This window comes from Hirundo rustica, chromosome 6 (genome assembly GCF_015227805.2).
Source record: "Hirundo rustica isolate bHirRus1 chromosome 6, bHirRus1.pri.v3, whole genome shotgun sequence".
Classification (NCBI taxonomy): domain Eukaryota; kingdom Metazoa; phylum Chordata; class Aves; order Passeriformes; family Hirundinidae; genus Hirundo; species Hirundo rustica.
The window spans coordinates 29,131,295-29,151,046 of record NC_053455.1 but is presented as its reverse complement, the minus strand read 5'-3'; the positions used below and the strand labels follow the sequence as shown (position 1 = coordinate 29,151,046).

The following is a 19,752-nucleotide window of genomic DNA, read 5'->3' as shown; positions in this document are numbered from 1 at the left end:
AAGGAGAAGGAAATGGTTCATATCCCAAAGAGCACGTGGCTTAAGGATACACTCCATGTGGGTTGTTTTTGTTAGGGCCCTGAGGGCACTACTAGGTTTTACTGGCCCTGACTGGATTCTCCACACGCAGCCCACTGCCCAGGACCCCCTTGTAGCCTCCTGGGGCTGCTGGCTCCTGCCCTAGTGATGCTGAAGTGAGGATCTCCACAACTCTGCCCATCCAGCCGTGGACCCTGATGAGCCAGGCCCACCTGCTGGCCCCACTCCAGCCTGGTGACAGGTGGAGGTTCCCAATTCCCAGGGCTGGGGCTGCTCCCTGGCCTGCTGTGTTGTCCTGGAAGAGCCTTCCACTACCAGCTTCCAGCCCACAGGGAGCAGCTAACCTTTGGGGCACCTTGGCACTTTTCTTTCTTTTTCCCTTTCCATTTTTAACTTTTCCTTAAGCACTTGTTATTCGATGTTAACAGAGTTGCATTTTTTCACTGCAGACATCTTACTCACCAAGACTTTGGCAATGAAACCATTACAGAAGTGATAGTGGTGATAGTTTCCTTTTGTAAAATATTTGGTTTTCACCCTTCTCTCCTACAAGTTTCCTTAATGATGCTACAGTTCAGAGTGTGTCAAAAATAAACACTAGCCATATTTCAGAAACTATAAACACCAGAAAGTAGATATTTATTGAATAAAATGATTCAGTGTTATTTCAAAAATAGTAAGAAAGGTTAAAGAGAGAGAGTCTGATTTTTGACTGCGGTTTTAAGCCATGGAAAGAGTACATAACTGTAACTCCACGTTATATCACTGTGAGCAATATCTGTTTTCAGTGGGTGACAGCTGGACAGGGCCTCGTTGTCAGCCTCTGTTTCCTGCCACATTCTCCCTGTCAGCGCTGAGATTTGTACTTGATCCCAATGGAGCCTACTAAGCATGTGAAACAGCCCCAGAAGCCACAGTAACAATGTTTGAGTGTCCAAAATGATGCTTCAGTTGCACCTCAATAGACCTAAGCTGTGCAACCTTCCGGGCGAGTGGCCTTGTCCAAAACCTCTTGGGCATAGCGGGGTTTTCAGCAACCAAGTGCTTCGAGCAGCGGCTGTTGGAGTGGTGTAACAGGATGTCTTGTTGCTGCTTGTCAGTCTGGAAAAGCAATCCCCAAAAAAATCACAGAATAATTCAGGGTGACTCTCTCTGAGTCCTGAAAGGTGCCCAAGGAGCAGGGGGTAAGAACTTACTGGGGATGTAGGTTGTTTGGATGTGTGATTGCAGAACTTCAGTGCTCACTTGGGACTGTATAGTAAATTGATGTTTGCTTTGAGAGCTTGCTAGTTTTTGAGATGCAACAAGGCACTAGGAAATTATTCTCAATGAATCATTTGTCCACAGTTGGTGATATGAACTCTGTGGATCACTGCATGCCTCCAATGCCTTTGTCTGGGAAGCACAGTCCTCTTCCCATGCATAGTTTCCTATCCATCTCATTAAACTGACTGGAAAGTCTTTCAAGGACCCCTTTAAAAGTGTTCCTACGTAGTGCCAGCATTTTCTGTCTTTCTGAGTCAAGTCCCATTCATAGCTTCTCTTCCAGTGCATGTTTCATACACAAAAATAAACATTACATGGGATATAGTAAGTTATCTAGGAAGCTTTTCTAGAATTCTTTTGTTTGCATGTGGTGCATACTGGAATTGTCCTTGCAGATGAGGTCTGGAGGTCTAATGACTCAGAGGCATAGCTTTTTACTTGCTGATGATATCAGATACAGTTGGCCTGGAAACAGCAGATGCTGACTACATCAGCAGTTCGTCTGTCTAGGAACTGATGGAAGCAATGCAGTGTTCATAAAAATGAAATCCCTGGCCTTCTAAACTTCTATACCACAGCAGCCTGCATGCAAATGAGCCCTGAAAGCCCACAGTGCCGGGGTCATGGGCAATAGGAGTATTCTCAGAAAGAATGCCTTGCTGGTGTCTCAGCTGGTGATGAAACTGGACAGGGCAGTTGGGCATTGACTGACTGCTCTTTGGGGAGTTTTCAGAAGTCAAGGAAGATGGTTGTATGCATTTTCTCACTTATCTCGAGACATTAAAATATATACTTTGTGCAGATAAATAAACTACATTCTTGTAGGCATGTCAGGCTGAAGCAAGGGAAGAATGGAACCAAATGAATTTGTAACAGTGATGAAGATTGTATATTTTTCATTCTGAAATCCCTGAGGGAATGGAATCTAGTTGTCCTGGCTGACATGAGATAAAAGCATTCCAGTGTCTGAAGAGAGCAGAAAGAGGCTGTTGGAACAGAAGCTGGCTGACAACATCTAAAAATGTCCTGTTATCAGGTTATGTAATAATATATTTATTATTTATTATAAACAGGCAGCTTTATCTTGGCCTGTATACATGCGTGCAGTTACTGAAATAATGAGGACCGTACACAGATTTCCAAATATGGGAGTTGGGCCCCTATTAAAATATTTCTCTGACACTGTACTGCTCTGGGAGGATTCTTTTGTCTGATGCTCCTTTTGAGGTGTACATAAATGGAGTGATACTGAGAAAAATGACTGTTCCTGCACTCCGTGGATGCATAAGCCTTACAACAAAGAGTCCCTGCAGATTTTACTCTCTATACAAGGAATAAATAATGCTAGTTCTGCAGGAGGGGTATTGGAATATTTATCAGAGTGGTGTGTGTGTGTCAAGGAAGGGCTTTCTATCCTAATTGCCTTACAGTAATCTGACTTTCAAATGCTCTTCCTTTGGATTTTTATCTACATGTTTCCTTCTCCCTCATGCTGACTGAAAGGTCCCTTGTTTCCAGGGTGAGATAATACTGCTCCTAAATCAGTCAGTTGATACAGAGGAATAAGACTGCCGAGAAACAGAGCGGTAGCATATTTTATTCTTTTGAGGGTAAGGGAGAAGGGATTACAGGCGGTGGAATTAGGTGTCTGAAAGAAAAACTTGGGAAAATAAGACTGCTGAAAAACACTCGCTGAAAGCTGAAACACTGTTGTTGGGATTATACCCAGAAAGGCAAATGAGAATGCAGAAGACAAACAGTGAACAGAGTATCTGGAGCGAAAGGGCGGGAGAAGGGTTTGGCACAGGGTCAGGGAGGTGTTGACTTAGCCAAGAGGAGGTATGTACAAGTGGCTGTAACCTGGGCAGTGCCACTGAACGAGCAGGGCGAAGGAAAACAGAGCTGGTCTGAACCAGAGGTATTAGGAAAAATTGCACAGGACTTGTGTGAAGAAAAGTAAGTGGCTAGGTTAGGAAGAAAGTGTTTCACGTTAGAGAAATGCAGGTAATAATTTGGGGTGACTCTGCAGCTAGATAGTTGTGGGTAATTTGGTAGTAAATGCATAGATATGATTGGCTACTTGCTCTGCCAGCAGCAGGGAATTAGTCCTTAAAAAAGGGTGAAGTAAAGGAACAAGGCTGTAACTTGGAGATACAGGAAGGCAGACAGTGTGTGTGTAGAACTATAAAACCTGTCTAAATGACAAGGGGGGATTAACCCATGCATCTTGCCCGAGCTGGGCTCACTAGATGATTTATTAGACTAGCTCCTATTTCTAGTAGAGGCCTGGATGTTTGTGTGTGGAGGAGAATTAGATCACATCACAGTAATATTTTACCTTTTTTTTTCTCTGCCTGCCCATTCTTCACTACGGCAAATGTCTCAGTGCCCAAATGGCCTGCACTACCTTCTTAGTGGTAGAATTGTATACCTAAACTGCACCTACAGGTGCAGCTGCACAGCAAACCCTGTTCTTACTGTGTCACTCACCACATAACCCTGTACTTACCTTCTTTTTTCAAGCAGAATTAATCCTACTGCATCTTGCAAATATTATTTTTTCCTTAAAATATTGCTGCTCTTCCCACTAACCACACGTGTCCTGCTGTACGTGGATCCCATAAGCTGCAAAAGGCCTTTTTTTTTCTGAATATATGATATTTCATATATTTCCAAGACAGTGTATTTTGGTTGGTTCCATCACACTTGTAAATTTTTGTCTATATTATCATGGTTATTTCTCTTAATGTCAGTATCCAACTTGCTAAATACAAAATTAATAAGGGTTTTGCTAATGAAGGCCCAGATCTTGACATTGTCCTTGGACGCAGCTGGGTTAGGAGTATAAAAGTCCATATATGGAAATCTGTTGCAGTAAAAAATGTGTTCTGGAGCTTTTCTTTCTGCTTACTTTACTTCTCTTAAGTACTGGACGTAGAGCCAAGGATTTGTGTTTAAGTGGCTCTATTGATCTGGTGTGGAGCGACAGTGCTCAAAGTCCCTGAAGTAACGATTTGCCTTTGCTGCCTTGCTGAGATGAAGATGTTATCCTCTTTTAGATCGTTATTCAAAAGTGCATAAATTCTATGAATAGACAAACAGTAGCGGTTTAGAGAGATTATGAAGCTGGATGTGCTATATGGCTTCAGGAAGCTAATATTCCTAGATACTAGAGACCTGATCTTTCTGATGTATTACCGTGTGCCACTTTTCATGTTAGGAACACAGCACAGCAAGACAGCCTTTTTTGCAAGAGAACACATAGGATCTCTGCCTCATTTTCCTTTTTTTTTTTTCCCCTGTGTTGCCATGTCTTTTTGCTGTGTCTGTGGGGTTTTTTATTCCCAGGGCCACCGGATGACACGGCAGGTTGATGTCTGGGGGAGCTGGGGTGAATGGAGCGTGTGCAGTCGGAGCTGTGGCGGTGGAGTCAGCTTTCGGCAACGGCGCTGCTATTCCCAAAGGTAAGGGCTAACCCTTTTTTTCTTCTTCTTTTCTTTTCTTTAAATGTGTTGTACTGTTACTGAGCTCCTGCAGTTATGTTCCAATATACATCCAGAAAAAAAATGACTAAGTGTTTGATCCCAGGGGAATGAGTCCACTTTGAGATGAACCTCAGTTTCAGTCTTGTCACTGCTGTTTTGGGTAGTGCCCTCTTCAACACATGCTTGCTTTGGCTCCTTTGATAGAGCACAGCAGTTTCTCTGTGAGATTTGACGCTGTGCAATCAGGGGACTGGCATGGTAGCAGCAGTTCAACCAGATCTAGTGTGGCAAGCCCTGAGGGAGATGGAGAACAGGCCAGAGCAGCTGGTTTCTCTCCCGAGAGCTGGTGACAGTGCTGAGGTTTCCTCAGGTTTATGATTTTCAGGACAGTAAATTGCCCCAGAAGAAACAAACTGAAGAGTCAATTTGGCTCAAGCAGTTTTAGTGCTGTGCCACTTCCTTTGCAGCTGGGTTAGCTGCATCCTAATGAGAATGATGATTGGTACTGGACCTGTTGGGAATGATGGACCTTAGGGATCTTGTTGTGGATGAAAGCAAAACAAAAGCAGGGGGAAAAAAAAAAAACAAAAAAACCCACCCAGACTCTCAACAATATCCTGGAAAAAATAGCCTCTCTCTGTTTAGAGAAATAAGAGGAGGTTTTGTAATAGAAGGAGCCAGAGTTATTAAACTGCTGCTTCCCACACAGAATAAAGAAAGCTCTCTTTTGAAGGCTGCCCATTATGGTTTATACCTACCAGAATCTCTGGAGGCCTCCCTCTCCATTTTAGGAACTCTGAGGTATTAGGCATTGATTGGCTTTTTAGATCAATTTCCTCCATGATTGTTACTCTCCATAATCCTCAGCTGGGGTCGTTTGACTGGACTAAGGGTGTTGCACACTTTCCATAAGCATGTTTACCTCTTCCTTATAAGGAACCTACTGTGCACAAAATAAATGGTGCACAAAGATATTCTGAATTGGCCACTATCCTCATGGACTAAAATCTCAGCCTCCATTATTTAATTGAAACGTGACCCTGAAGAGCTGTACTGCAGTTGCTCATGGTCTGTGTCTCATTCATGTCAGAACACAAACCATAGCATGAAATACCTCTAGAAAATGCCAGCTTGCTTTAGTGGTGAAGAAGTGCATTTTAGTTATTTCTCTGTGTCAGGGAACTCTGTGAGGTTGATATGCTTGGTGTGAAGGTGATTTGTAATGTCTGCCATGAGATGACTTTTTGTATGTGTATTCTTCAGAGAGCACCATGTATATTTTCTGTCTCCCAGGACAGAAGGTCCTCCCAGTTGTGTTGGACCAACACGAAGCTATCGGTCATGTAATATTCAGGTATAGTGCTCTGGTTTTAGTTTTTCTTGCCCGTTGCTCCTTTTCCCCAAACAATTCTTGTACAGAAATAAGGTGTGATTATTAGTTCCTGTTTCTCTGATGTCACTGGTGAATGCAGTTCCTTAGCAGCATCCATTCAAAAGTATATTGAAATTATGCCCCAATTTAAAGGGGAGGCAAAAGACTAACCCCCAAATTTTTATCGTATACTTTATTTTCCTCCTTTTTTATAACACTCCAATAGAAATGTTTTCTGTTCCAAACAGAACTGCCCAGAAGGCTCACGGGATTTCCGAGCAGAGCAGTGTGCAGAGTTTGATAGGACAGAATTCCAAGGCAAAAAATATAAGTGGCTTCCATATTATGGAGGTAATGATAAAAAAGTGGGGTTCCACTTCATCACTGCCTATCAACAATATGTTTTGAAGTGACTGTAATGTTTTTTACTGTACTATACTTGCAGGATACTTAGTTGGAGTGGGGGGTAGGAGTTGGAAAAAAATCCTTTTGCCAGCAGCAAAGCACTGTTGTCCTGAAGACACTGGATGTGTGGGCCAAGAGACAGCATTGTAGCAATATGTGCTTGTCTCTTATAACAGCCATTCCTTCAGAAACATTGCTCAAGGAAATCTGGAACTGCTTGAAGCTAGGTCCCGAAGTATTAGAGGAGCAGAAGTTCTGCTGTATTTTCCAATAGAATATTAGCAGGGCACAAGAAGAGCAAATGTATGTAATTAAAGGGTGCTTCAGAAAATACATCTCTTTCGTCAGCCCGTGCTTTCTTGAGGAACCAGCTGAGAAGGCAGGTGTGGGAACCAGGGATCCTTGCTCTGAGCTTTGATATGGTATAATTCACAGATGGTTAACAAATCATGAGGGATTTTAAGGTGAATTTAAAAGGGTTTTTTTGTTGGTTGTTAAAATAACAGTTCTGTATCAGCACTTGTTCTTGTTCTAGAAAACCCTGTACTCCAAGGGAGTTAAAGAGCAATCCTATTAAGGAATAACCAAATATCCACTTAGATTGATGTCCCCTGAGGAAATGTCTGAATACAGTGACATATTACTAGGGTATTTTTCCAGCCTCCAGCAGTTTGTGACCAAGAAATTCATTCAATATCTGCCACTTAATGTCAGACCCCTCTGTTTCTACTCCTGTGACCTAGGACTAGGCTCCTGGTGCACTATCAAGCTATTTATAATGTTTCTTTTTTCTCTCCTCCCAGCACCTAATAAGTGTGAGTTAAACTGTATTCCCAAGGGAGAAAACTTCTACTACAGGCACAAGGAAGCAGTGGTGGATGGGACGACCTGTGAGCCTGGCAAGCGAGATATCTGTGTAGAGGGAGTTTGTCAGGTTAGTCATCTTGGTATTTTTCCATTCATCATTGGGTCTGCTGATCTTTCTGTGGTCTCCCTTTGTTCTACTTGACCTTTCATAATAACATCAGAAAAGGTGAATCACTCAGTTTCAAGGTGCTGAGGAACATGTGGACAGCATTTATGTCTCTGGATGTGAAATAGTAGATAACAGCCTTGTAGTTTTCTCTGCCCTATCCTGAATTCCCAGGCTCCCTAGATTCAGGCTTTCTCAATAGGTCTGTCCAGCGTTTGGCCTTTTTTTCCCCTTCTGTCATCACAGTTTATTCCTATTAATGTTCCTCTGCTCTGGCAGGCTGTTGGCTGTGATAATATGCTGGAATCTGCCAAGAAGGAAGACAAGTGCCTGCAGTGTGGAGGAGATGGCAGCACCTGCTATGGTGTGAAGGGCACTTTTGACGTGGCCAGCCTCCCCAAAGGTACAGATGATCCTAGGTAGTTTGGGCAGGTGAGAAGGAGAGAGCTAAACCAAAAATCAACTGCTACAAGGGCTGGTGGGGACAGCTGCTCACATGATTGTTACAGGCATGCTTGGATGATAACTGGAAATATCTGTACAGTGTGTGGCCTTAGCATCAGAAAAGGTACTCTGGGCCTTATCCTGGGAATCACTTCCCTTATCTGTGTCCATGCTGGATTCTTGCCATGATGCTGATGTCTTTGCCCACTCCCTCTCCAGCAGGTGCTATAAATTCACCACAATAACATCACCGTACACCACCTTCGTGAGGCTATCCAGTGTCTCAATAGCTCCTCCAGGACATGTGCAGGGCTAGAAACGGGACCGCAATTCCTGCATTTGGCCAATTTTGAAAAATTTCAAGATGTCAACTGCACTTGTGGTCACATCTCCCTATGCTGAACTCCAGTATGATTCTTGCTGAAATTCCAAAGGTGTCAAAATATAGAAAATGGACTTTTCTGTGGTGTCATTGAATTTTTTACACGTGGACTGATCGGTGGAGAACGTAGGGTGAGGTTATTCAGCATGCAGTTAAAGTGATGATGAAAATGCTTCATGTCACCATCAAAAAGCTCATCTAGTTGTTCAGGCACAAATGAAACCATGAGCATCTTTGGCTCAGAAGAGTGGCTGCATGGCACCTACAGTCAGATGTTGAATAATTCCCTTTTTTTTTTCAGGTTACAATCAAATCTTTATTATCCCTGTGGGAGCCACAAGCATCCAAATTAAGGAGGTTAAGCCCAGCAGGAACTTCCTAGGTACGACTGGTGTCAGAATCTGTGTATCAGTCCATTTGGATTCCAGCCATTATGTTAAAATCTGTTTTTAAGGTATGGGTTTACCTTAAGGGTTTGATATGGCAGAGTGAAAAACTGAATATCAGGATACTGAGTAACCTTGAAATGTGAGTGATGCACAACTCTGGGCTTCACATTTAGTTCATGCTCTCTCCTGTGGAGATCTTGTTGTTGGGTGGGGAATAAAAATACCCAAACCACATTGAGTATTCCTGCCTCTAGCTTACAAGGAGTCTAGCTGATCTAGTCAAATTTTGCTATGAGTTCTGTTTGGTGAATGCAAACCCTCCCTACTCCTGCCATCTAGAAGTTTGGGGTGGGCTTCTTTTCTCCATAGATTTCTTTGGGGCCTTTGTACAGCCTCAGACTCTGGTCATTCTGCAGAGGGGGAAAAGAAGGGAGAAAAGGCCATGCCTAGTTTTCTGGGCAGGGCTGAGGAAATTCCAGTGGAGAAAGCAAATACTCTTCTGCTTCTGAGTGTTCCATCACTCAACATTTAGGACAAATCAGTCTGGTGATGTTTTCCTTTGTAGAAAACTGGATTTAGCACACATCTTGTTTTCTGAATTGAGTATCTGATGAACCAGATAGTGGTGTAAAGGCAGTGGAGAGTGAATCCCACATCTTAATGGCAAGCAGGACAGAGGCTGACATCGGCTGTTCTCCAGCAAGTAACGGTGGGGAATGCAGAGGCAGGGCAGGAATATGCTGGAGGCATTTGGCTGTGCAGCAAAAAAGTGCTTGATCTGCGGCAAAGCTGGAACAAACCACTGTTTGAATGTGGAACAGCTTCTGCTGAAACAGCCATACGGGAAGGACAGCACTGATGGGGGATGATGGTCACCCCCGTTTGCTTGTGACACAGTATTGAGTGGAAACAGGAGTTTGAACTACAGGAGTAGTTCTTATGATCCCTCCTCTGGCATGTGGGTTTGTCCAGCTGTCAAGAACGTGCGAGGGGAGTATTACCTGAACGGGCACTGGACGATTGACTTCAGCCGGGCGCTGCAGGTGGCCAGCACGGTGCTGCACTACGACCGTGGCTCGGAGGGTGATGTGGCCCCAGAGCTGCTCCATGCCCGGGGTCCCACCACAGAACCCCTCATCATTGAGGTGAGAGGCTGTGCCTTCCCCCGCTGACACTCTGCTGTTGCTTTGCACGGCAGGAGTACGCTGGGAAAAACTGGAGACCTGATGGAGTCCCAGGAGTCTCCCAAGGCTGTGGGCCTTCAAGCTGGACCATAGAAACAGCACTTATTGCTGCCCTGGTTCTATTGCCCAGAAGTGAGCAGCGCAGGGCTCAGCGTTGGTTTCCTGTCTATTCCTTTGGGCACTGACTTTCAGGGAGGGAAGGGTCAGCACCACAGAGTGTTGGGGCAGGCTCCGAGACACTGCTTGTTACACTGTGCTGTGGGGCAGGAAATGTACTTGCTGTGACAGGAGCAGCTGGATCTTCTAAAGCCGAGAGGGATTCACGTACCCTTCTCTGAAAAATAATGCTCTCCAGAATATAATGGAAGGCAAGGAGAAAATCCAGTGCAGAGAATTAATGCTTCTTGAATGGGAGGGGGTGCAAGTCAGCTCGAACCCTCAGACAAGGTGGGGAAAGGCTGTGAAGAGGAAAAGTATAATTTCCCTGATTTCCTCCCATGCCTTTGCAGCTCATCAGCCAGGAGCCAAACACGGGGGTACAGTATGAGTATTACCTGCCCCTGCAAGGACAGGCCTCGGGTTACAGCTGGAGCTACAGTTCCTGGAGCGAGTGCAGCTCTGAATGTGGAGGAGGTAAGAGGAGAGGACCTGATCCCTGATGGCTGGTGTGGGGTTTATAGCCACACCCTGAAGGCAGTGTGACAGCGTGCTGCCCTCTACAGCAGCTTCCCAGCAGTCTCCTGCTGGAAGGCAGCACAGGGATCTGCAGGGTGTTGCTAAGGTTTTGTCAAGGGAGGGTCATGCATGGGGTCACAACAGGATTGTGCTCCGTGCCTTGTTCTTATTTTCCATTCCCTAGTCCTCAGACTTACTACTGGGACCAGTTAAGAATCTTCATAGATAGCATTTGTTTTGATTTGCTTCAGGTCTTCACAGTCTTTTCAACCCCTTGAGAGGTCCTCCCCAGAGAGACCTGCCCTACATTAGAGAATCACATCCTTCTCCTCTGCCACAGCCTGGAAGATGACCTCTCTCCAAGAGGACTGTCAGATCTCCTGGGGTGTCCCATCCTATTCAGTTTACAGATTCCTCCATGAGCAACGTCATGGATTTTAAACTTAAAAGAAAAACCAAAAAACTTCAATCAAACAAACAAAAAACCCTCTCCAGTCAATTAGTATATAGAGTTCTTATCAGTCTCTTCTGGGCTTCCATGCTAATGGACATCTGGGCAGCTTATGCCATATTGTGACTGTGGGTGTTAAAATTGTCTTTGCCTGGGCACTCACACTCTGTAGGAAGCAGGAAGAGTTGCAAGTTTTACTCCCATATCCAGTCCTCACTGACTGACCTTTTAAGTCTAACAGGAGACCCCCAGTTCTGCTGTTCACTGCACACGTCTTGCAGGGCTCCTTCATGAGCAGCTTACGGGTAGGACACTCCCCTTGTGAGTCTTGATCCGTAATATAACAGGAAAACTCCCCTCGGCTGCACAGAACTGTACTGTCTCCGCTGCTCCTCCAGTAGGCTCCTATGCTGTGGGAAGGCATCGTTTGTCCGTACAGTGAGAGACAGAGACCTGCACCTGTCTCTTTTCCAGAATGGCTGGGGCAGGAGTGGATTCCACACGCCTTTAGAAACTTGTCTTGCCAACCCCAGGGCACTCCTAACCTAGTCCTGGGTAGCTTGTGTTGATCAGATACTCTCTTGCTTGTCCCTTAGGTTTCCAGTCTCGCTTGGTGTTTTGTACCATAGACAATGAAATTTATCCAGACTATATGTGCAGGAGTAAACCACAACCAGACAACAACCGGACGTGTGGTCATCAGCCTTGTCCTCAGACAAAACGGTACGATTGTTTTCCTTCTTCTGGGGTCTGACTGCTTCCGGAGGTTCTTTTGGAACAGAGGAAAAATGACCCTCTCATTTCTGCCCTCCAGCATGGTTCTTTCCAAGGAGGTGCTTCACTTCTAAGAGAAAGCCAAAGACAAAAGATTGGGATGATAAAACAGTGATGAGTGATGAGCGTTTCTGCGTGCACAAGGAAAGGGCTTAATACATCCTGTGTTCATTTATAGACCATTTAAATTTGCCTTCCAAATTAGGATTGTGGAAGACAGTTGTCTAGCCCATGTTGGAGACATGAAACAGATTCTCTGGTTTTTCTTCTCTTGAGCTGGAGCCTACAAAGACAGAGTAGAAGGTCTGAGCTGGTGTCATTTTATGTCATTTCTGCATTCCCAGTGTCTGCTCTCTTAGAAAGAGACGAATCCTGGAGTCTTTTCATTCTCCAGCGTTTTCAAACCCCTTCACCCAGCAATTTCCACCTTGTCCCCTAGAGCTGGCTTCACTTGTCTCTGTGCATCCAGAGCTGTAACATGAGCATTAGCTGTGTATCTGTGTACAGTGGAGGCCTCTGAGCATGCTGGTGTGCATAAGAGGGCACTTGGGAGCATTTCTGAATACATGTTAGCCCGTAGCTACCTGTTTTAAGTTCTTTAAAACCTTTGTTCTGTATATAAAGGACTTCTTACATCTACCTGCCGCAAGCCTGGAGTCACAGCGGCGCACGGAGCTCTCAGATGAAGAGGTAACAAGGAGAAGGGAGCTACACAAAGCACAGGAAGGCAGCTGCTCTCTTCTGCTCTCCACCTGGTTGTCCACTGAAGTGTGTGGGGGCTTTCCCATTTGGCACTGGTGGTAGAAGTGCGTGTTGCTTTGCTTTTGATGCTTGCCAGTGAAAATGGTGGTGGAGGGCGCTGGCTGGCAGCTTTGCTTAGGTGGCTGCACGTGCCTCTGGCAACACGATTCTTTGGGGACTGAGAAGGGGACGATTTCTTCATAGCTTCTGGCTGTTTGTTCTCATGTTTTCTCTGGAATCAGAGAAAGGGTAAGGAAGTTCTGGAAGTTGTTTGTTTGTTTGTTTGTTTTTGTTGTTGTAGTGGTGTTTGGTTTTTTTTATTTACTTATCAAGATAAATAAAAGGACATAACCAAATCGAGAACATGATCATTTGGGCAATTGTACCATTGGCCAGCACGGCATAGAGAAAGGCTTAGATTTTCTTAAAAGCTCTTCTTTTTTGGCATGGGGCCTACAGCAGGCAGAAAAGAGCCTGTAAGTTGTGATGAGTACAAGGATGTGACAGATACATTAATGTACACTGAGATATGAGAAGTTAGAAGTATCAAAAACAAAACAGTTGTTCCCTAGCAAACTGCTAACAGCTTAGGACTGGCAATTTTTTTGCCCTCTCATGAGGGTCCCAGCTTTCTGGTTGACCTTGTCCTACAAAGGAAATGAAACAAATATCAAAGAAGTCTTGACTCGCAACTGAAGGAGCTGTAAGTGATCCCACCTGGTTGATACAGCCTTTCCAAAACTGTACATTTGCTTTACAGGATTACAGGATGCAGACCACAGTTGGGAGGGGGGAGTTTTTCCCATTGGAGCTTTTGAAAATATCTTGATGAATAATTTGTTATAAGCCCTGCAACCACACCATTGTAAATGGCTTCTACTGAATGGATTTGTTCCCTTTACAAAGGAAACATTTTATAGTGAAGGCCATTCAGTTTTGGGTTGACATATGCATCTTTAGCAATAAAGAAGGGTGTGTTAAGGAGCTGGCCATGGCATAGTCTAATGTGGGATGCTGTTAGGATGTGAATGTGAATTGGCTGGCTGAAACTCAGTGAAGGGATGGCAAGGGCCAGGCTAGGGAAGTAGCTGGAATGCTGGGGGAGAAAATATGAACAGCTTTCACTCCCTGGCTGGCCCTTACCTGGCTGCAAGGGGACATAGCAGCTGACAAGCGGATCACCGTGATGCTCCCTTCCGCAACCAGTGCCTTTGGACTGCAATACATGCTGGATTTGGGGATGAAACACCATATTGTCCCCAAAGCCAGGTCATACAAGCTGTGCTTCCAGTTACCCAGCTAGCTCTGAGAAGCTGGAGCGGCCATAGGCAGAGATTTCAGTATCTAGACAGATTGTTTTGTGGACATTCCTCTTGTTAGCAAGGGTGTATCATTACTGCAGCAGCTTCAGCAACCAAAGACAGGAAAAAAATCTATTTACATTTTTGTAGGCTTTTTGTATATGTGCTGCAGTTAGGGAATTTGACTGATGGGAGGAATAAACCAGTTTTCTACTGGCTGTCAGTGAAAAGTTAAGCACTTCTGAGAGTGTCTACCATGGCTTGTGGACAGAGTAAGGACTTGGCTTGGTTTTACTGTTCCTGATAATGTCTGGAGTGAGATGTGTGGATTAGGTTGTTACGATAGCTTTTCTTTTAGCCAATCTGGATTGTTTTCTTTGAGGTTTTTAGTGTGGGTGGGTGGGTGGTTTTTTGTTTGTTTGTGTTTTTTTGGGTTTGGGGGTTTTTTGGTTATTTGATTTTTGGGGTTTTGTGTGTGTGTGTGTGTGTTCTGTTCCAGGCATGACAATTTTGCAGACATCAGGAGACCAAAAACCATGGAGAGAGATCTTCCCCTTCTGGGAGAGCTCTGCATTTCCAGAGAAAAAGTGTTTTGCAGCCGGAGATATGTCTCTGGAGTAGGACTAATGCTCTGCATTGCCAGTTAAGCTGGGCACGCTTGGTCCGATGGGAATTCTCCTCTGATTCTATTCTGCAAAGGGACATGGTCCCTCTTTGATTTCTGCAGGGATGTGGCACTGACTCCTCCGTGCCTCCTGGCAGTTTGGCTGGGCTTACTGGTTTTTTGTGCTCGGTTCTGTGCCCCGCAGGTGGAAAACGGGAGAGTGGGGACCCTGCTCAGCCACCTGTGGCGGGGGCAGCCAGACTCGCTCCGTGTACTGCGTGGCGTTCGACGGGCAGAGCTCGCAGGGGGTGGTGGACGACGCCGAGTGCATGGCCTTCGCGCAGCAGCCGCGCCGCAGCCAGCCCTGCAACGTGCGGCAGTGTGCCTCCTGGAGCACGGGGCCCTGGTCCGAGGTCAGTGCCCCTGGGCACGTAACAGCCTCCTGGCACCGGAGGAGGATCTGCCAGAGCTTAGGGAGAGACAGCCAGCCTCCTGTTCTGGGACTACAAAGAGCTTGTGGCCCTGGATAGGTGGCGTGCAGAGGGGTAGAACACGTCCCTGCAGCCCTCCAATGCCCTCCTATGAACACATCCCTGTTCCTCAAAACTGTGCATGCACCTGCACCTCTGCTCTTCTCATGTTCTCTCTTCTCTGGTCTGCCAATCCTTTCTCCACTGCTGTGTTTTTATCAGACCTCCCCCACACCTGGCACTGGCTTGGTTCCTGAGCCAGGCCTGGTGACGGTGGAGCATCGGCAGGACAGCTTCTGTCCATCACCTGAGGATGAGCAGTAGCACTCCCTCCTCTGTGAAACAGGAGCTCATGGCTTCTGCCTGTGCTGGTTGTTTCCATGTATTTTGCGGCCTCGTATCCCCAGCCCAGGACAGCAATACTCTTGAAACACTGGTGACCTGCTGTTTGCTGTGTGTCTGCACAGAGCTTCTCCAAACACAGCCATGGGGTGCATTTTTGATGCTTGTGCATGTGTATACCGGCAGGAGGGGAAACAGCTCAAACTGTGCCCTCTCAGTTCAGCCAGACAGCCTTTTAGAAGGCATCTTACATTCCAAGGGCTTAGAAAGTAAAGGGAATGTCTACTCAGTCTCTAAAGTACAAGTGACTTTTCCTCTATTAGAAGAAGTACGCACATGCTTGCAACATTTGATTTGCAATCTTGTGGTTGTACTTTGCCAGTCTGAATTGCGCAACAGCACAAAACGCAACTTTGAGGCGTGCTCACCTAGACTGGAAAGTCCTTCCACCCCCTCTCTCCCTCCACCTTGTGAGATGTGACTTTGGGGTTGTGGAGTAAGAGTGCCATTTGGGGAAGGCACCAAGGGTCATGTTCTTACCGACTGATGCCTGAGTGATTCATTCCGGGGTTCTCAGAAGCAACTGTGTTTTGTGTACTCTCAGAGTTAAAAGGTTACTCTGGTAAATGAATGGCTGAAACTCAGCTGGGAAGCTCATCTGAAGTGATTCAGACTGTCCCCAAGTAAATGCTCTGTGTAAGACACCTTGGTAATTCATGTAGAAGTAGGTTGGATTCCAGGAAACACCACTGTGAATTTAAGAGGGCATTAAAAATGTCACAAACCAGTTACTAATATAGAATTTGTCACAGCTCCACACTGCAAAAAATAGAGCACAAGGTCTTCAAGCAAAAGACATGAGCAATATAAGAACCTAATCTTTTAGCTTCCCTAATTTTTTTTACCTTGTATTCATTTTTATCAGCTGTAAATAACATGAGTTTCCGGATATTTTCTACCATGTTTTATTCTCAATGTATTCTGCAGTGTTGATATTTTTCTAAATTCATCCTCCCTATCTCCTTTGGGGAGAGATCAAGAGTAGTTACATGAACAGGCCAAAATCACCCAGTGAGCTCCAGATCTCCAAGACCCTGTCTCATGCTCCCATGCCTTATTGTCTCCTCTACGGCAGAAACAGCTACTCTGCTAACTCCCACCCCAGAAAATTATTTTAATGGTAGCTGATTGTTTCAGGCAGTCTCAAAATGGTGCTCCCCTTTAATGATAGGGAGTCCAGCCTGGAACTGCAAGAGGAAACCAGGTGCTCCTTTGTAATTGTTGTGCCCCTTTCTGCAGTGCTCAGCCAGCTGTGGGGAAGGAGTGCAGACCCGGACTGTCACCTGCAGGACCCAGCAGGGCTCTCAGGCTCAGGACTTTGCTTGTCTAATGGAGCCAAAGCCATCGGCCACCCAGCCCTGCCTGAAGGAGAACTGCATCCAGGAAATTGGCTGGCACGTTGGAGACTGGGGTCTGGTGAGCACCTTGCTGTCATGGCTCGGAAATGGCCGATTGTATTGCTGTGCTCCTCACAAACAAGCTGTGATCCGTGCAGTCTGCACATTGGCTGAGGCTGGGAGCAAGGACTGCTTTCATTACCAGCCCCTTGGCTCACAGTTGTGCTGTAACTGGCACTAGTAATGCTCTGGTTAATCTGATGCCTGCTTTGTGTGCAGCTGCTGCAAAAGGAAATCCTTCTGAGGGGAGATTATCATTTCAGTGACAGTGGCAAAATGCAGCCAATAAGCTGAAACAATCCACTCTTGCTGCTTATTCCCAATTCTTTGCTCCTTCACTGCGATCAGCAGAACAGCTTTCTGGCCAAGTGTGGCTCAGAGCTCTAGGCTTCGGGACTGGTCATTGCACTTGATGATATGCTTTAAAGTACACCTTTGTAATTATTCAGATAAACTGTGTTTCAGATTGATTCATCCTGTCTTTGTGGTAGAAGCTGTCTTCAACCTGAGAAAAGTGTCCAGTGGCAGAGATATGGGTAGATCCAATGCATCGGGTGACTTCCAAGCACACTTTTCACTCCTGTTCTAGCCAGACCAGCTTGTTCTGAGCTAAAACTTTTTACTCCTGTTTCTTCATTAGATGCGGGCCAAATTTTAGTTACAGCTAAAAAAGTTTCACATCGTAGTGTGATTTTCTCCTGACTTTCTTGTATCAGAAGGTCTCCTATCTGCCTCTCTGAATTAGAGAGAAGTACTCTGCTAATGTTGATAGAGCTTGTCATGAGCCATGTGGGTTGCACAGACACCTCATGCTATCCCCTCCCCTGAGCCGCTGCTCCCTCTCATCCGCAGCTTCCAGTGAGGCAAACTCCAGTTAGCTGCTTACAAGAATGTCATTCATTTTCTTTCCAGTTGTAATTTGTTGTTCTTGAATGCGAACTGACCCACTCACAGCTGGTGATCCCCAGAGAACTTAGGCACCTTTATACCTTCAGGCTGAAATGATTCTCTCCAGCTCCCTGACACACCACTGTGGGTAACAGCAGCTTGTCTGGAAGTTACAGGCTGAGTGTGGCACAGAGCCTAATGCCTCAGGGCTGGGTGGAACATCTGGTAAAATGGTTTAAAGTATGGTTTTCTAATTGTTCAGTTGATTCCAGCAGTAATGTTGTTTGCTTTGTCTTGGTGGAGGAAGCTGTGCTCAGCCTGCAGCTAATCATGCAGCTGTTCCCCACTTCTGACCTGTGGGGTTTCTGCATGTAGCCTTTGCTGCCTGCTCACTGCCTTGTCTCTGTGCCCAAGTGTTCCAAGAGCTGTGATTCGGGCATCCGGACGCGCCAGGTCATCTGTGCCGACGGCGACTCCAAATTCTACAGTCCTGAGACATGCAAAGCCATCCAGCCACAGAAACCAGCTACCCTGGGTAGCTGCAACACACAGCCCTGCTACCTGCCACAGCGTGAGTGGTATTGCTGCACACCCAGTTTTCCCAACGTGCTTTTGCTTAGGAGTAGAAATTCCCAGCTCTGCACCAGCTTATGTTCTCAGCTTTTTGCCTGCCTGTCTCCATCCTGTGAGTTTGCCAAGGTTATGTGAAGATGCACAAAGGACCTTCAGAGTCCCAGTACCTGTGCTGTTTGAAATGTGTGCATCAGGCTTGGGAACAACATTGCTGTGTGTCCGTTTTGAATCCAGTATTCTATGGTGGCTCACCCAGTGTGTGCTGCAGACTGATCCCAGGATTCCCAGTCCAGAAGGATGGTACTTGGGCAGGCTCAGTAACTAAAAACTATAGTCAACTCTCATCCCTCTGTGGACTGGCTCTAAAGGAGTCACAACTCTTCAGAACATTTTACTTCTTGTCTGTGTCTATTCTCCACGTCAGAGCTGCAATGCTGACTTTTGCCTGCCTGCCTGTTGTAGGTCACTTGTCCTGACAACCCAATCGAATCCAATTGCTGCTCAGCAGCTGTTCCACAAGAGGAACAGGAACATTTTCATCAGCTTTTGTCTCCTGCTGTCTGCTGGATGTATTTGCAGTTATTAGAGCACAGGGCTGGACTAACTGTGCCTGTTTTGTGTATGTGTCTCCTTGCAGAGGTCCCCAGCATGCAGGACACCATGGGATACGATGTCACTCGCCAGTCCTTGCTGACGCGTTACAACCCAAGCAGCCCGGCCCCAGGTTTGGAAGAATTTTTTTTAATTTGGGGTTTGATGATGGGGTACTTGGAATAGGGTGTGGTAGGGAGAGGGATCGTTCTTTTTTTCGTTTCTCTCATTTCTTTCATGGGCTCGTAGAAACTCAAGGAGCCAGGGACAAAATGTAGATTCTTTTACACCAACAGTGAGCAGTATTTGAATCACTCCATGCAGAAGGCTCTGTATAGTACATGGATCCCAGGTTCTGTCAGCATGACTTAAGTGCTGGCTGGAAGAAATGATGCACAAAGGAGATCATAGGAACAAGAAAGTATGTTGTGAAGGGACCACAGCTATGGGACAGGTGGTCTCTCACGGGACAGCACGAAGAATGGTCAAGTTCCTCAGCTAGATTGGGAAGGGTGGGCCAGAAGACACCCCTAGAGGTGATACAGCAAATCCTGCCAGGAAGCCTTGGACAGGTGAAAGAGAGCAGAGAGGAGGAAAGCTGACCAGATTTTCATGCTTACCTGCATACTTTAAGGAGTTCTCTCCTCAGATTCTGATGATGGAAGGATGCTCCCTGGGAACACCATGATCCACAGTACCTCAGGGAACCAGCACGTTCCATCCACCAAAGATCACAGCATGAACTTGTTTCCTGTCCGCTGGGAGCCCCAGTCCCGCTCAGCAGGTTCCCATCGGCTCGGCTTCTCTCAGGACCCCCCTGCAGGGACTGGCTCCCGGGGCTGCCACCAGAGCCCACACGGCTGCTGTCCAGATGGGCACACTCCGGCCTCGGGCCCTCTGGGGAGAGGGTGCCCTTTCAGCACCTGCCACCAAAGCAGGTAGCTGG

The 19,752-nt window shown here is 46.1% G+C and overlaps 1 protein-coding gene across 3 annotated transcripts in view; it reads left to right on the top strand.

Annotated features, from left to right (window-relative positions):
* PAPLN (papilin, proteoglycan like sulfated glycoprotein) overlaps positions 1-19,752 on the top strand; it is a 45,487-nt gene that overhangs the window by 11,742 nt on the left and 13,993 nt on the right. The window contains exons 3-17 of one of the 3 annotated variants that reach the window (XM_040067316.2): positions 4,654-4,769; positions 6,084-6,144; positions 6,411-6,513; positions 7,371-7,501; positions 7,820-7,943; positions 8,668-8,748; positions 9,728-9,900; positions 10,449-10,572; positions 11,662-11,788; positions 12,464-12,529; positions 14,691-14,898; positions 16,597-16,773; positions 18,057-18,213; positions 18,853-18,939; positions 19,456-19,744. In XM_040067316.2, coding sequence (XP_039923250.1) covers positions 4,654-4,769; positions 6,084-6,144; positions 6,411-6,513; positions 7,371-7,501; positions 7,820-7,943; positions 8,668-8,748; positions 9,728-9,900; positions 10,449-10,572; positions 11,662-11,788; positions 12,464-12,529; positions 14,691-14,898; positions 16,597-16,773; positions 18,057-18,213; positions 18,853-18,939; positions 19,456-19,744 — 2,024 coding nt within the window. Of the gene's footprint in view, positions 1-4,653; positions 4,770-6,053; positions 6,145-6,410; positions 6,514-7,370; positions 7,502-7,819; positions 7,944-8,667; positions 8,749-9,727; positions 9,901-10,448; positions 10,573-11,661; positions 11,789-12,463; positions 12,530-14,690; positions 14,899-16,596; positions 16,774-18,056; positions 18,214-18,852; positions 18,940-19,440; positions 19,745-19,752 lie in introns of all 3 variants that reach the window. The other 2 variants (XM_058421085.1, XM_040067315.2) reach the window with 2 other exon arrangements.